General features: G+C 33.8%; 1 protein-coding gene across 2 annotated transcripts in view; it reads left to right on the plus strand.

The window, feature by feature from the left end:
- The first annotated feature begins 8011 nt into the window (after nucleotides 1-8011).
- LOC110038444 (diacylglycerol kinase 5-like) overlaps nucleotides 8012-18005 on the plus strand; it is an 82062-nt gene continuing 72068 nt past the window's right edge. The window contains exons 1-4 of one of the 2 annotated variants that reach the window (XM_020743294.1): nucleotides 8012-8210; nucleotides 11831-12026; nucleotides 12164-12286; nucleotides 12391-12519. In XM_020743294.1, coding sequence (XP_020598953.1) covers nucleotides 11844-12026; nucleotides 12164-12286; nucleotides 12391-12519 — 435 coding nt within the window. In that variant the 5' untranslated portion in view covers nucleotides 8012-8210; nucleotides 11831-11843. The remainder of the gene's footprint in view (nucleotides 8211-11830; nucleotides 12027-12163; nucleotides 12287-12390; nucleotides 12520-18005) is intronic. The other variant, XM_020743301.1, reaches the window with a different exon arrangement.

Consider the following 18005-nt stretch of genomic DNA (forward strand, 5'->3'; position numbering starts at 1 on the left):
AGGCCGCACCACATGAGACAGGCTCAAACACTCTTATATATATATATATATATATATATATATATATATTACGTACGCATAAACCTATCCATCTAAGAAAAGATGTGGAAAGGCTTCTCTTCCCTTCGTATCGAGGCACCTTCACCTTCTTGTGGTAGCAACTGAGGAAAGATTCCGATCTCCGCTTCCTCTAGCGTCTTTCCACCATCGTCGGCTTCTTTGGCAAGCTAGGCTTGCTAGCCCTTAGAGCTCACACATGTATCGGGCTTAGGGGCTACGGTCTTCTAGAGAGGGACTCTCAATGCCTGCCCCTTTGGATCCCCATATAAGTCAACCTAATCAACCGACACAGGTTCAAGCTTTGACCATCTTCTTTTCTTAACTCTATCTTTATTTACCGAAGCCACTGGGATGTAGCCTACCTTCGTTAGAATTTTGGGGTCCAAAGCGATCCTACTCGAAACGTCAGTCATGGTGCAACTCAATTATCCAAGGTGGAATAACATCAATGGATTCAATGTATAGAACATGCACTATTTATAGAGCACTCTCGGCACAGAATCCAAGGGGAGTTAACTATTAAATTTATTTTATTGATTCTAGTAACATTGAACGGTAATAATTTCCCTATCCTATTCATAGTCGTCGCTTTCAAGTAGCAGAGAAATTTTAGGAATTGATAGGTATACACAAAAATTGTCAGCAATAAGCGACCAAATGATTAGAATCGATTGACATACTATTGTGGGAGATTCAATCGGCGGACCACGTTTATAATCTCAACCAACTAATACACATTCAAGAGCCTTTGATCACAAGCTAGTCGTCAGATCCGCTCTTGCTACAGTGGGTGAGATCGCCATTCGACCAGGCTCCTCAACCGACCGATATTTACTTCAGAAGACAGGGTCGTCACTCAGTCTGTTACTTCAACCGACCAAATTCAAGCAGGCCAACCAGACAACTACCGTCATATTAGAATTCAAATTGTAATACACATATGATACAAAATCTATACGATTAATTCGAGCATCAATTATATTAAAAAAAAATTTCATAATTGTTTCCCCTTTCTATAATCATACAAATTTGTCTCTATAAATAAAAGACAAAAGAACAAATAAAGAGACCTCTCCACATTTTCTCTACAGTAAATTCTTGAGTTATTCTTTATTTCTTCTTTCCTCCATCCGACTCTAACTCTCGAAACGTGTTCACAAATGATAATTTAAAATTCAACATAAGTAAATCTTTTTATATTATTTAGCCACAAGAAGCTCGCCATTTTTCAAATATTAGTTATATTAGTTTGTTTTAATTAGAAATATATCCAAATAATCCATGGGAGACAAAGCTGAATCATTCAGTATAAGTTATATGTTTAATTAGGAATATTAATCTACATCATTTTTTTTTCTTTGTAAATCTACGATGATCGGGTCATTAAAAATCAAGGTATCTCGTCACTTTTGTATAGGGCTGTCAAAAAAGCTCGTTGTTCGCGAACAGTTCGTGTTTGGTTCGTCAATGAGTTCGTGTTCGATTCGTTCGATAAGTAAAAAAGACAAACGCGAACAAATTTTTTTCGTTCGGTTAGTTAAACGAACCAAACACGAACAGTGATGCGTTCGTTCGTGTTCGAATCGTTATTGTTTGAAATATAAAATAATATAAAATAATTATATATAAAAAATTTATTATATTTTAAAACATTAAATTTTATAAATTATAATATATAATAAAATAATAATAATAATATATTAATATACTATAGTAGTAATATACTAATATAGATATTGTATATTTATATAATATAAGTTATATAATTAATATATAATATTATTTGTATATATTAATATTAGGGATGTCAAACTGGCTCGTCGTTCGCGAACAGCTCGTGTTCGGCTCATTCGTTAAGAAACGAACACGAGCTTATTTCAAACAAACTAAATTTTTAACGAACCGAACACGAACACAAGCTTTGTTCGTTCGTGTTCGATTCGTTTACACCCCTACTTTTGTATGTACAATATTTTACTCATGCCTATATTGAATGTTTCAAGGCAGCAGTAAATGACGTGCGTTTCTTGCCACTATATAATTTAACTATAGAATTTATAATTGAAATATAAAATCATAATCACTAAACTAAGGACTCAAATTTTTGCTATAGCCTCTCCGGAGAGGGAGAGTTACAGATATAACACATTGTTTTAATGTATTTATAAATCAAACATTTAAAATTTCATATTTATTTATATATATTTTGATGTTATAAATATATTCATGAAAAAAAAAATTCTATTTTTTAAAAGATAAGTTATAATGATATTTTTGATGTGATTTTAAGGAATTGAGAGTTATGCATGCAAATAAAAGAATTTGGTTGTTAGATATGTAAATACATAAAAGTTGTGTGGTTTGCGGTTAAATGCCCCTTCAACCATGTATCGAAGAGTATATAATTAAAGAGACATTATAAGGCTTATTGAATACTTGCCATGAATTAATATAAGAAATATGTGGCTTGCTGATTAGATAATAATATGTTGAATTTCAAAGGAAGTTGCGGGCTGAGTTCATCGATTGAAACTTTCCGAGTAATTTGGAGGAGTCAAACAAATTGTTTTATAAAGGTTTAAGAGAGTTTGTTTCTACACAAATAAAATTTTGATAAGGATAAGATGATTTTAAATTTTCTAAAATTATTTTAAAGTTTATGTGATATATGAATAATCGATTAAGTTTTATTTTTTACTAACAAGAGTAGATTTGAAGAAATAATCTTTGATGGGATAAAACAACATTAGTCGAGTCAAGTGCAGGAAGAGACACCAAATCAAATGGCTCGAACTTTTTACAGAATGATGCTCAAAGGAAACTATGGGAGGGATGCACTGCCCATTTTGAGTTATCAATAGCTTTCAAAATGCTAAAAGGTAAAATAGAGTTTAATATGCTCCGAGAGTGCTTCAATCAGTTTACAACATTACTGAAAGAGAGTAATCCAAAGGAAAATTTAGTTCTAGAAGACTTATACCGCACGAAAAAAATTGTCTCCATGTTAGAGTTGAAAATAGAGAAAATTGATTATTGCGGGATGAATGTATATTATTTTATAAGTCCAATGAAGTAGAGACTCAGTGCAGATTTTGTACCTCTCCGAGATTAAAACCTAAGAAAAAAAGAGGTAGAAAGAAGAAGTGCAGGGTCTACGGCTGCAATATCTCACGATCTTTCTGAATACGATCTATAGAGAGAGGTTTTCAAAGGCAAGAAGAAGGGCAAAGTGTACGCGCTGAAGTCTCAAGCGTCGGCTTACGATGCATGCCCGACCTCTAGCACAACTGGTGCATCTACTTCCATTGCACAAAAGGAAGAGATTTATAGCTAGGTTGTTGCTCAGGTCTCCACCCAACTAGTCACCCCAATATTTGAGATGAAGCGGAAGATGAAATTAGAGATCGAAGCGATGCTGCGTTTTGAATGGCAAAGAGGGACGCAACTAGGTCAGGACGACGTTGAGGATGATGATGATGAGGAGAGAATCAATCAGGATGAGTAGGGGTTATATTTTGTATATTTGTATATATTAAACAATTTATTGGTCCCGAACAATATTATTATTGGATAGTTGTACATTTTGTTTCATTTAATGCAATTGTTTTTCTTTTATTTTTTTTAAATTGTTTATGCATTAATTATTTACTGTGTTGTGTTGTGATGTATGGAAATTGTATTGTTACGATTGGAGATGAGTAAATTATGGTGTTGAAGGAGTTTAATTTTTCTTTGATGCAACAGGTATTCGACAGTTTTCTGATAGTTTTATGATTGTCTGATAAAGTTATGAAGGTTTTGTGAAAGACTATCGGACAAGCGACATTTTCATAAGGTATTGCACTTTTTCAACGAATAAAACTATCAGTAATTATATATGGTTAAACGACAGTTATGAAACATTTTTCGGCGGAAGCGCGTCACTTTTCTGGTTGAAGTGAACACTTTTCTGTCGAAAATAGATGTCGGTTATATTCTCGACAGGAACCGACGGTTAAACATGTTATGGTTTTAAACCAACAACGATGGTTAAAATCAGTCAGATAATCGTTGGTGTTAAAAGAACCGTTGTTAAATGTGTAAGTAATTTTATTATTGACAAGCTTTTTTGCTACGTCAGATAAACCGTAGCATAACTATCGATAATTTATTTAACAAAAATTTTAAAATTATTAGCGACGGTATTTGACCATCGGTAATAAACAAAATTTATGTAGTGCTAGTATCTCAGCGTAGTACGAAATCTAGCACAAACGCACAAATAATAGAAGCGACAGTCAAATACATCAAAGATGTTTACATGGAAATCTGAAAAGAGAAAAAGCCACATTGTCTAGCCCAGTGAGAAAGATCTTTTATAAGTTGATGAGTACACGTATTAGCCCTTGTTCCACAGATGACAAATAGTTACACAGTCCATCGAAGTATAATGTTTATATATAAAAGAATTTGTTGTACAATGGTTAGAAGTGATAGCAATTGAGAGTAGTTGTGAGAAGTTTGGTAAACTGCCATTACAAGACGTTCTAGACGGTGTACTGCTCTTTAGAGTGCTTTTTTGTTTCGTGATGTAGGTTGTTAATATGCATGGTGTTTTATTACTATGCAACATATGACATGATTCTACATGGTGCTTCATTACCCTGCATCATATGTCGTGACTCTGTGCGGGGTTTCATTACAATGAACATGGGGCGATTGAGGTGGTTAATAGCTGTCGGTAAGTGGTGATCGATGGTTGTCGACGACTATGGAAGCGGAAAGCTTTCGTCTGGTCTTCAGTCTAAAACAACACTATAATTTGGCCCATTATTCCCTCTGTTTGATTCAATGTCTAGATCATTTTTCATAAATGGAGTGCTCTATTTATAGAGTATGAATGCATTTTCTCTGCAGATAAGGAAAGAATCTAGACCACTCATCGGATGGTCTAAATAGATTCTTTCAATCATATAACATTTTGTGGACATTGAAGCACCTTAAAACGTCAAAATTTGAGTTATCTCGGGCTCTTTGAATTTTTCTTATCGTGAAACTTGATTTGAATGTAAGCTTGTCATACTTGAAATCTGTTTGACATTTCAATTTGCCACCCAAAGCATCTAGAGGCGTCTTAATGGCTTGATTCGGCCTTGATTTGAATAGGATGGGGCAATCTTAATGTTGTTGAGCATGTCATATTAACTGTAAATTTGTTAAATTCGAAGCTTTATATAAATTTTAATTCAAGTTTGAAGGTTTCTCACTCAAAAAATACATAGAGATTCATTACATGCTTCAAGATTTGTTCCAAATGAAGGAAATTTGTTGAAGACAAATCAAGCCTATTTAGTTCCAACTAAGCACACTGAAGTTCGACTCGTTTACACTCCTAACAATAAAAGCTTATCAAAAAAGCTATTTAAATGGTTGATAGTTTCAGAGAAGAGAAAGTATCACAACATCTCACAAGAGAAAGTATCAAAGTAATTGGAAGCCGACTAGTCGAGTCTTGTCTCAACAAGCTCGAGCTCATGTCTCCTTAAGCTTGACTCGCTAACACGTTAACTAATCAAGCTAGATTCGGCTTGACTCACTTACACTTTTAGATAAAATGGTATTCAAATCAATAAAATTTGACATTCTTGTAGATAAAATGGTATTCTTATATATATATATATATATATATCTTCTGAATTTATATATCTAACACAAATTTTTGATAGTTTTATTGTGACATGTATAAATGTATTAGTTTGACTGTTCAATAAAATGAAGGGGTACTAGTTTTCTAAATAGCAACACAGTGTTATGTATGTAATTATCCCTTGAAGTTTTTTATTAAAATAACTAAATATTTTTCTATCTGCAATATAATTATAAAGGCAGTTTGTGAGTCTCTTTATACATCCAACTATCTACATAATGACTTTGTTATTTAATTTCTCCATTTTTTAAGTCCTCAATTGTTTGATTTTAATAATTATTTTTTATTTCTAAAGTTTGCCATTTTCTCATTTTTAAATTAAATTCTAAGAATTTAATAGCTTTTTAAATTTCAGGATTTTGTATATTATTTTCCACTCTTTACACAAATTTCAATCCCAACGTGTTAAGTTATTAAGAATTTTATGGAATTTTTAATTATTAGTAAGGAATTTTTTTCTATTTAGAAATATTAAATTATATAATAAAATTTATTAATTGCGATTAAAAAAAAATGTGCCATATTTTGTTAATATGGTCATGATTGTAATTATTTAGTAATAAATTTATTTATTCATATTTTTTAATATACTATAAACTAAAAAGATACAATTTTAAATAGGTTGTAAATGAACCAATGCAATTGATGAACAACTCGAACTCGGCTCGATTAAACGCCGATCAAGTTCGTTCAAATTAGTAAATAAACAAGTTTGAATATTTTTTTTAAAATGGTAACTCTAAATGAGTTAATTGTTAGCATAGTTGAACTTGTTCATTTATGTTAACAAAAATCAAACGTTTTTACAAGTAACTTGTTAAATACTCGACATTATACAGATATATAACTCGTATCATACATTATTTAAATAAAATTTGATTAGTTAGAAATTATTTAAGTATAAATTTAATAGTGATATATTATTGTACCAATACTATTTTTAGATTAACTATTGATTTATATTTATTTTATTATTAATTATTAACTATTTAAACATTAACATTATGGAATTCTATAAGTGAACATCAATTTTTGCTCATTCTCTTTTAATATGCTTGATGTAACTGCCCTTGATTTTTCTTAATTATTTATACAATTGATAAATGATTTCACATTATGAGTTATTTTGTAATCCTAGTTTATTTAGTTTTTTTTTTTTTGACAATTGCTTCACAATTTTTTCTTTATTTTAGAATTTATTACTCTGAGAATATATCTATTATAGACACTAGATGACAACATTTTTGTTTGTTCATTTGTTTATATTTATTTAGATTTATACAGTCATTTATCATATTTTTATATGAAGATCTAGATACTCGTTCGAATTTTTAGCACGTTTATTAGCTTGTTTAAATACTCGTTCACTTGTTATAAACAAAACAAGTTCAAACATAACAGAAATTAAACAAGCCAAGCTTGAACAATATGTAAAAGCTCGACACAAGCTTAAGCCGAGCATGAACAATTTATAATTTTACAATCAAATCTAAACTATGATATAATCGACTCGATTACAACCTTTATTTTAAGTTTAATATCATTATTTTAAACATTTCAAAATTTAATGCTTGTGCAATTTTTCAAAGAGCTAAATTTTAAAAAAATTGCACTTTAGCAAATATTCATATTACTATTATTATAATTATCATTATTTAAATCGTATGAAGTAGACACTTATTCTATCCTGCAGCTAATAAATTTCAAATCCCATACGAAATCCTATAAAAAATAATAAAATAAAGAATTATATTGAACTAGCTTTCTTATTGCTTTTGGATTTGAAAAATCAAAGCAAACTGTTTTTTCGTAGTTTTTTTGGGATGGAATTGATGTGACCATTGGGGTCAAAGCTTTGGGTTCGAGTTGGGTTCAAAAATGACTCGACAAGAATCGGGTCAACCTGATCTGAATTGGGTTGACTTATTTGACCCGGACTCAAATAAAAAAATATTCAGGTCAACCTAAACTTAAATTTTTCGAGTTGAGTTCAAGTTCTGTGAGTGTTTCGTGTCAATTTTTTTGACACATAAAGATATTAATTTGATTTGGTGAACCAGAACTAAAAAATGACTTGACTTGAATCAGGCCAACCTGATCTTAATCCAACTAAACAAAAAATATTTGTCTCAAGCCAATAAATTTTACATAATATTTTAATATTAAAATTAATTTTAAGCAATATTTTAATAAAAAAAATCGGGAATGATTTTAGAGGGAGACGCCCACCAAAGCTGAATGAACGCCGACACCGCATGCGACGAAGTTCATCTACGCCGTTCAATTAGGACGGAACAGAAGCCGTGCAATCGCGGGACAATGGTGCCAGCGAGTCGCATATTTATAATCACATTTCCCGGTGAACACATATTAACCCTGAAGCCCGAATCTTTTCTTCCTTTCTTGATTCTAGAAGAGAAAGGAATCGCGTGGAGGTGTCTGAATTCTCTTCGCATCTTTTCAGGCGAGTTTTCAAGCTCCACCATAACTTTTGTGATCTTAGGGTTTCTCTTCTCGATTGTCCGCTGCAGCTTGATTCATTAAACTTGTTTTGAACCTAGAATCTTGGTGGAGCTATCATCGATGCGAATCTGTGTAGAGTAGGCTATTGTTTTTCTATTTTTTGTTTTTTGTTTTTTTGGTGTTTTGGATGAGTCATGGCGAGTAAAGAGGCTGATTCTCTTCGTCGCCTATTTAAGCGTTTGTCGGAGTGTACTAAATGCTGCTGTTCGAATAGCCATGATGTGGAAGAGCCCACTGGATGTTTTGGCATATACGATTCTGCTTCTCGATCGTGAGTTGAATTATTGTTTTGCATGTTTGCATTGCTTCCACTGATTTCAGATCTGGTATAATCGCAACCTTGCTAATGTGATGTTGATGATGTTAGAGTTTGTTGGGCAGTGGGAAATTTCATAATATAATCTTTTCATATGAAGTTTGGGTCGGTGGTAAATATGTTGAGTTCTTTGCTCTTGTTTGCTTGCTTGTATCTAGCGGATCCACACTCCCTGCCATCATCGCATTCACACACCAATATTAACATCTCCCAGTTAATGCATGTAAAATACTAATACTCATATTCTAAATCCATGCCCTGAGACTCCTTGAAAAACATGCATCTGGAAATGTTGTACTGCCGCAAGTGTTGTATAGGTTGGATGCATTGAGCTTAAGATGTCACATAGGTCATCGAGCAGGACATGGGCTTGATGGTTATAGGCTGCTGTACTGGTATTTTGTAGTTGAGAATTGGTGGTATGCGGACTGCGGTAGACTAAGAGACAGGACAACTAGGATTTAGAGTGATGGTCCCGACTAGCAGGATTCATGCAGAACGTAAAGGATCTAATCCCAAGATACCTCCATGTGTTTGACATCATTTTTAAAAACCTTTCCTCTAGAATTTCTTAATATGCAGGGGAAAGTGCAAGGGCTTAATTGTAATGTCCTGGATTAAAGATGAGTTAAGTGCTTAGAGTTGGAGTGAGAAGATTTGCTGTTGATGCTGTTGCACTTGTTCGCTACTGTGAAAGGTGTTGATGTTCTAAAAGCTGGAATGTTTTTCACCGGCGAAGTCGAATTGTTGTGAGCAAGAACATTATGATAGAGAGAAAAGGAGTTATGGTCTTCTTTGAATAAAGATTCCACACATAATTAAAATAATTGAATTCAACACAGCAGGCAAGTTTTTTTTTTATGTGGAAAGCGAGAAGTGGAAAAACGGTTGGATCTAGCCTAGTTAAAACATTTTTATTAGCATTATTAAAGATTAAAGGGTGACTTCTCCTCAAATTTGAGGTTTTGAGTACAATGCAACAAGACTTGGATAAAAAAATCTCATGTGGTTGTAGAAAGAGTTTGGAGGCGTTGAGATTGACAAAAGGTGTCAAGGGTGAGTGGCTTCAAACATTGGCTGTTGAATGACTGAGGGTTGCTGGTGTGTCATTTTCCTAAAAGGGGGGACCGAAGCATCTAGGAATTGTCAGGCATTTGAGGGCGGTTAGTGTGGTTGTTCCCTTGGAAGATGAGGCAATGAGAAATTGGGAAGGTTAAAAGGAAAATAGGGCTAGCGAAAAAGTTGAAACGATCAATTGGTCCTCCTAGCTTTATTCGGATCCGCTACAATACATGGACTGTCCTCATTAAAATCTGTCATGCATGTGTAAAAGTAAATTTATTTATAGATTATGGGAAAGGCTTTTTGACAGTTTTTGTTGAAAATTTCCAAATTAAAATCCTAATTATATGGTTAAAATAGATATCTTCCTTAAATGTGAACAAATGATCACACCTCTCCATTTCCTTGGGTGATTGGCCAAGGACAAGCAATGCTGTTGGCCATCTCTAGCACTCTGTAACTGGCAATATAAATGAACAATTGTTAAGTCCTCGACACCACAAATTCAATGGAGTTAATGGATTAGAATTTTTAGAGTAGACTTGTTCGGATTAATGTTGAGATGTTGAGCCCCACTTAGTGGGGTAAAGGCTTATTGCTGTAATATTGAGATGTTGTTTTGATCAAGTATAGGGAAAATAACAACATTGGAATGTGATTTTTGTATCAACTTGTTCTTTTCTTCGAGAGCAATACAAAGTTGCAAGCGATTCAAGAACGAGAGGCATAAGGGAGTCACAGTATTTTTGGAATTTTATTTAAATCAAATATTGGGTCACTAAATTTAATGATTTTAAGTTGCCTTTTTTTTATGGACATCAATCCTCTTCCATAAGTATCTTGCAAATCTATATTCTTGAAAAGTCGCATACACACCACAAAGCTTAAATTTAGGCAAGCAGACCATGCAAAATCTGAGTTGAGGCATTGTAATTGAGACGATGTTAGGTGGCACGTGAAGATTGACCTGAGGAATGAGAAGAGGGCTAATGTCGTCCTGAATGTGTGCAAGCTAGTATACTTTTGCTCAGTTTGGGTAGTTCAAAACCTGAATGCACATTAATTTTGATGTTCATGGCGTCGTTGGAATTTTCAAGACGAGATAGTATTTTTTCCTTACAAGATCAGATGGTTGTTTTATCCATAAATTTGTTGGAATTAGAGTTCACTTAATCTTCAATTTTTTTCTAGAAAAAATTGACCTAATTTTGAGTGCTTTGAGATGTGTATTTTGCACTAAAATTGTGCTTGATCAGAGGGAAATTTGCAATCCCATCAATCAACTAGTGGATAGCCGTGACACTAGACTCTTTTGCAAGAATTGGTATGCAATTAGTTGTTATCTTTCACTTGAGTGGATTGTTCTTGCTTCTATAAGTTGTTTGTTTTGCTAGAAATTCTTCAGTCCTTTCTGGTTTAGTACTATAAATCTTTGTTTTACCATTTATTGCAGACACGCTCATCAATTACTATGTTTCATTCTTTGTGGTTGTCTAGTAATGTCTTTTCTTTGGGCTTGAAGTCATTGCAAATTATCGGATTTATTTATACATTTATTCTGGAGCAAGTGACATTTATCATTATTTGAGGCATGCCTTGTTATTGAGCTATAAATTACAAATACCGACACATGACATGAGGAACACATAAACCTAAAAGTAGGATAAGACTTGTCATGGCTATGATATTTCTTTTATGCATTATTAATATAAATTGTGTGATTAAAACATTTAATGTCAATATTTTATATCAAAATACATTATATAAAGAAATATAAATTCATATGCATTACATCAAATGTATCATGATCAACTAAATAAAAATTAATGTAGTTTAGTTACAATTATATATTTCAGTTATTTATTATTAGCCGGGTGAAACACTTAATGTCAATATTACTAATATCGGGAAGTTTTTGATGTATGCTCGTATCAGACATGGACTTTGAAGGACTTTTTTGAAGTGCTTGTGATTCGTGGTTGTTAACTATTAAGTAGGACACTTTGCATGTTAGTACCCTACTTTGTGTCGTTGTCTATCCTTATCGTGACAACTATTTATTTTTTGCACAAATTATTCTTGGTTTAAGCTTTGTAATCATTTTAATTAGCCAGTTGGTAGAAGCAGCCTAAGATTTTAATTTTCGCAGATTATTAGCATATTCTCTTACTGTACATGAGCAGGTTGGAGGCACAAATGGATGAACAAGTGTTAAAGGAGTTCTATGTACCTAAATACATTCTTGTACCCGATTCAAAGGATGAGGTGCCTCCACGTCCGCCTAGTACTCCAGTTATAGTGTTTATAAATTCCAAAAGTGGTGGCCAGCTTGGCGGTGAATTACTTCAAACATATCGTCAGCTTCTTAGTGAAGAACAGGTATGATTTTCTTAGAATAAAGAGTTTCTCTGATAGCTATTTTTCTGTTGTGATAATTTGATCAAGTGCAAATGTCTTGTGCTCCCTTAATTTGATCTGTGTACAGTCTGACATTTTTTTATTGATGAAAAATCTAGGTTATTGATTTGGGGCAGGAGGCTCCTGATAAAGTTTTGTATAGGCTCTATGCCAACCTTGAAAGGCTCAAATCTAATGGGGATATACTTGCCTCTGAAATTGAAAATAAGCTGAGACTCATTGTGAGTAAATGCTGAAAAAAGTCACGTCTTTAATAGCATGGTTTTCATTTGATATTTACCCTTAAGCTGTAAATGGTGCTGCTGACTTGTCATGCTCTGGTTAGGTTGCTGGCGGTGATGGCACAGCAGGTTGGTTGCTTGGAGTGGTTAGCGATCTGAAACTAACTCGCTCACCTCCGATTGCTACTGTTCCTTTGGGAACTGGGAACAACCTTCCTTTTTCATTTGGTTGGGTATGTTAAGCACAATGATTTGCTTGAAATATATATTCTAAAAAGCTCAAGGGCTGATTTTATTGAAATAGAAAAGATACATAAAATTTGTATGAGAGGGATCAATAGAGGCACCCTATCCATACGATACCAAGTACAGTAATAAACCAATAAGAAGATACAGATAGACTAAAAAAATTTAAAACATACAGAAAACAAGTAGCTAGAGACGAGCCAGTTTAATCTTGCCTATATAGAGCACAACACTATTTTTACCATTATTTTTTTTAGAAAGATGAAGCTCATTTTTCTTTCATAACATTCATCTTTCCGCACAAAGACATAGAAGAGAAATTTAAAGATTATGACCATTTATCCTTCACACACACAAGTGAAAAGAAAGGTGGAGGGGGGGGGGGGGCACTTTAAGTGAATTTCATCTTTTGTAATACAATATTGGAGACTTAAAACAGAAAATAATTTATTTTTAACCACAACCATTCAAAGAGAGATAAATCATACAAATGTGCAAGGTTAAGCGCTCTTATTCTAAATGAATAATAGTATAACTCATGTGTGTATGTGTAAGCATTTTCATTCCCATTATTTGTTCACTAAAAAATAGAAAGTATTACGGAAAGTCACATTATAATCTCAAGAAAAGTGTTTGAGAAATAATAATAGAGAATTGTGTTTGTTGGATTGAGACATGGTGATGGAATAATCATTGAGAGGCTCGTGGAAAATTACAAGAGATCTAAAACATGTGTTGTACAGAAAACTCTTGAGAGAATCGGTTAAATATAATTACCAAATACATATGGATTGATGCATTGAAGTTAGATTCACAAGAAGGAAATTTTGAGTGTATTGCCCCTTGGTACTCTATTCTCATTTTCCTCAATTTCTCGATCGTAATCCAAGACTCTGTCTACAATACTTATGTTTTCTCGATCTTGTGCCTTTGTTTAATTAAAGCTCATTACATCTTTCAATACAACATAGTTTTACAAAAATATTCATATGATCAAGGTAAACAACATGACAATTGATCCTCATCGCCCACAATCACATTAATATTTCTCAATTCACAAATATTTGGAATAATTTGATCTAAATATCACTTGTTTGGTGTATTTGTTGGTAAAGTTATATGAAGAGAAGTTTGGTCACATATATATATATATATATATAGTTTTGAAATGTAATTGTTTAATTTTAAAAAATACGAGATCGAAGACGATAACATATTTAACGAGCACAACACTACAAGTGACATATCCATACCGAGAAATAGACATATCACTTATCCGTGAGACTCGATCAAATAAACTAGAGAATTTATGACATCCGTTTTAGTCTGCGAACCTTTATGTTGACCGACAAGTTCCCCTACCCAATATTAAGAACTAGATATGGTTTATATTTCTTGGGTTCTTAAAACTCTCTATAGAGACAAACCTCTATAGTTAATTACCTCTCAAATGACTTCAGTCATTTAAGCGAATTCTCGATGATGATCAGAGGTATCTATCTTCATGAATTCAAAGTTTAGGGTTTTTAAGGTTGAACATAGAAAAATCAAGTGAGAAAATGACCAAATAAAAACATTTATTTCTGAACTCAAAGGAAAGAAAAGTAGGGGATATCACGGATCCTGAGGATAAACTCAGTGACTTCCCAAACTATCCTATTGTTTGGTTTCAATTTCGAGAAGATGTTATTTGATATTTCATCCTGCCAATTTTATTATTTAGAACTTATATTTGCATGACACGGTCATACAAATGATCTGAAAGATATGAGGGTGTACGTCATATCTGACGACAACCTCGGAACCTAAAGTGAGTTAGAGCTCAGATTGCATATCCTGGTTGTGCAAAGGCCTAAACGATAATGTGAGGATTTATGTCGCGCTAGACGAACCACCTCAAAGTCCTATATCTTGTTATTTAATTCTAAGAAAAAGTTTGCTATTGTAGATCGTTATCCTCCACCTGTTGCTTCTCCGTCGTGCTGCCCACGAAGACTTGTTCTAAGCTCTAAACTGTAGCGATTCCAAATTTAGTTTATGTTTTGTATTTGCAAGTATAATTACCGTCGGGTCTCAAGGGCCCGGTGTACCTCCTAACATATATTTTGCTGTTCTCCACCGAAGGAGTTTAGCAAGTGCATTAAATTAAATAATGCAATAAAAAAACAACAAATTACAAGAAACTTAAACAAATTACTAGAAAATCTAGTATAAAAAAATCTTAATAATGAAAGAAAAAAAATCACGAACGAGTAAAACAAAACAAGATGTCACGTATAAGGGACCAAAAGTATGTGATTTATATGTGACATTAGGAATGTCCTCAATTGTAAGGAGTATTTTAGTGTAAGGCTCAAGATCAAATTCCGGAGCATTAGATTTCACGGTAGGTTAAGTCATGATGAGAATTTCACTACTTGATTTATTTAAAAGGAAGTTATGAACCACATCTTGGTGTATCCTTATGTCTATCATTTTAACTGACTTATGAATTGAAGTCAAATATCTGGTTTCATTATTCATTTAAAAATTTGGTAGAGGAACTCTCATTTAGGGTGTGCTCATAAAATTTAGGAAACCTACATTTTAACATGTGCTTGAAGTGATTTAAAGTGTTTTATCCTCAATTGAGTGTTTTCCAACTAATCCTTAAATATCTTTTAAGTGTTTTCTAAATAATTAAATAAGAAATTCTCATTTTTGACTTTTGACTTTTAACTTGATCATTCTAATAAAAACAAATCAACGGAGGAGGCCGACCAACTTCTAAAAAAGAAATCAACAAAGCAAAGGGGCAAAGCCGCAAGTGAATCGGCCTAAAGACGAATAAATTCTTTCAAAACAATGATCAAATCAGTCCCAAAAGACGCTTAAAAGCTTTAAAAAATCAGCACTTAAAAGTGGCCAAACCAATGCATTAAAGCATCAAAAAGTTACCCAATGAACCCAATAGATGCTGCCCAAAAGTCACCAATTTCGTATTTAAAAGCAACCACCAAAAGAGTGTTTAAAGCACCATCTCCAACCCAATTTTCAATTAACCCAAGATAGCACTTGATCGACTCAAAATAATATGTATGTGGGGCCAAGATAGTTCGGAAAACCACATTTAAACGGTTCCAAAATCGACATTTAAACAACCTAAAAAATAACATTTTTATGTAGCAAATACAAATGACAAAAAAGGACATTTATATGTCTCCAAGATCAGCAAATACACAAAGCAAATACTTTGCTTTTTGGCATGTTACGAGAGACTTTAGGTGGGGAAGCTGCCCCAAAGGTGGAAGAGTTTCCCACACCGGGCACCGTTTAGACGAATGAGCTCCAGATTGGAGATCAAATTTGCATTGTACATCCACTTTGCACAGCTTACACCATTGTATGAAACTATGGACAAACTCTTTAGATTTCTGTATGGTTTAAGATTTTCAAGCACATTCACCTCTAAGTCAAAATTCTCAATGCTCCGTAGGCTTTCAACTCCCTTGTATGATTCCCATTCATCAACAGTTTTGCCCCAATTCAAGAAAAAATCTGAGTTTTCTCTTCTCAAATAATTTCATAGTGCGAGCCTCTCTAGCATCTTTAACATTTTCCAAAAAAAAGTATTTTTAATTTGCGCAACTCGCTCATATGTTCCAACTCACCAATTTTGTAACCATTCTCATTCTTAACTCAATTATTTCTTAAAGTGACCTTAATTTCCCAATTCTAGGTGCACTTGAAGATGCATTCAGGGGCAATTTCAAGTGACGCAGAATAGAAAGATTACTTATATCATTAGGCAAGAAATCATCAGAGCAAAATCGCCTAAACAAATCTTTATATATTATGAATCACAAATGATAAAGACTGCTTAGAATTCTTGGCATCTGAGAATAAGAGGAACGAACTTCCCGTAAAACTCAAATAGTGTAGAGCAAGGTAGATTTAAGGTTTATTTCTCCGACATCTGTAGGTTTAAACATGGTGGGAATGCAAAAGTTTGAAGACGTGCTGCAGTTTGCAAAAAAAAAAAAACATCCAAATCTGATCATAAACCTAAATCAAGCTATGAATCAAGCAACAAATCAAACCCAAAGTACAGGAGATGCATTGCATACCTTAAAAGCAAGCGGTGATATAGAAATTGCAAATCAGAAATAACACATTATAATCAAGGCATGAAAGTAGAATAAAACAGATAATTCCTGCAAATTCTTGAAGAAAGGAGGAAGAGGGTCACCTCTTGATACAGATCCTAAGAAAACTCAAGAACAAACCTAGGAAAAATTTCAGCAGTGCTTCCCTTCACACCAAATTTCGGCCAAACTTTAAACCTTCCCTCAAGAGGGGTATTTAAAGACAAAGGGGGAGGAGAAGTCTTACCTTCACCTACATGGACAGTGAGCCGAGCCAATAGAGACGTGTGAGAAACGACAAGCATCACAGAGTTCTGGGAGAGACAGGGCTACAAAACAGTGGCGAGGGTAGGTGGAAGCTTTACCAGAGCACAGGGAGGGGACCTCGGGTAGAACCGTCATGACAAAGGAGAGGAGCGCTCGGCTAGGGCTCGCTTGCGACTGGAAAGAGAGGCGAGGGTGTGGCTGGACTGAGCGAGAAGAACAGGGATCGGGTGCGTGAGTTTAGGTTTAGGAATTTAAGGTATTTTAAAATAAGAATTTTTCCTTTTTTATTTAAAAAATATCAAATTTTGTGCAATTTATTTGTGCGCAGCGCCCTAACAAAATGAGCACCCCTCCTAGCTAAACTTAACGTTCCGGACGCGCCGACACAATCCGTTTCGTCATTGTCGTTCGAACAACCTCATTGACGATCGAGTCAAAACACGTCGAATTCGATTTTCTTCAAATTTCGGGGTCGCAATTGATCATTTCAAAAATTTATTTAAGCTTTCGACAAATAACACCGTAGTTCGCAGACAATGTGAATTGTAGTGATCGAACGTGTCGACTATCCGAATTGGGAAGTTTGACCGCGCAAATGTGCAAATTGTGCATAAGTCAATCCAAGGGCTTAATGATTCTATAGGGACTTCTTTTGGGTTTTCTCATGTTGGTTTCAACCTCCTAAATGCTAGAGACCGAGACCACACATTCGAAACTCCAAAAGGTTAAAAAAGTAGATTGGATTTCTAAAATGAGGCGGGTCTCATTTCTAAAACTCTATGATAGTCAAAGGGAGAATCCTAAGGCTAGACCCTAAATCCTAAGAAGAAAACTAGACCTCTCTAAAAATGAGGTTAACAGAATGATGACTTTTTTGTTAACTATATTAGTTCCTTACAAAACCTTCATCAAGCCATACCAGTCAAACGCAACTAGATCATCATACCTCGTTTAAATTTTTGAACGCTCTATGAGCACCTTCACAGGAATTCCTATAGAATAAAACACATCTTGATTCGTCAAAGGCCATAGTTTTCCTAATCATGAAACTTCATTGACATCAATCCTAATGTCTCACTCAT

The sequence above is a fragment of the Phalaenopsis equestris genome, unplaced genomic scaffold, assembly GCF_001263595.1.
Source record: "Phalaenopsis equestris unplaced genomic scaffold, ASM126359v1 Scaffold000002, whole genome shotgun sequence".
Taxonomy (NCBI): Eukaryota; Viridiplantae; Streptophyta; class Magnoliopsida; order Asparagales; family Orchidaceae; genus Phalaenopsis; species Phalaenopsis equestris.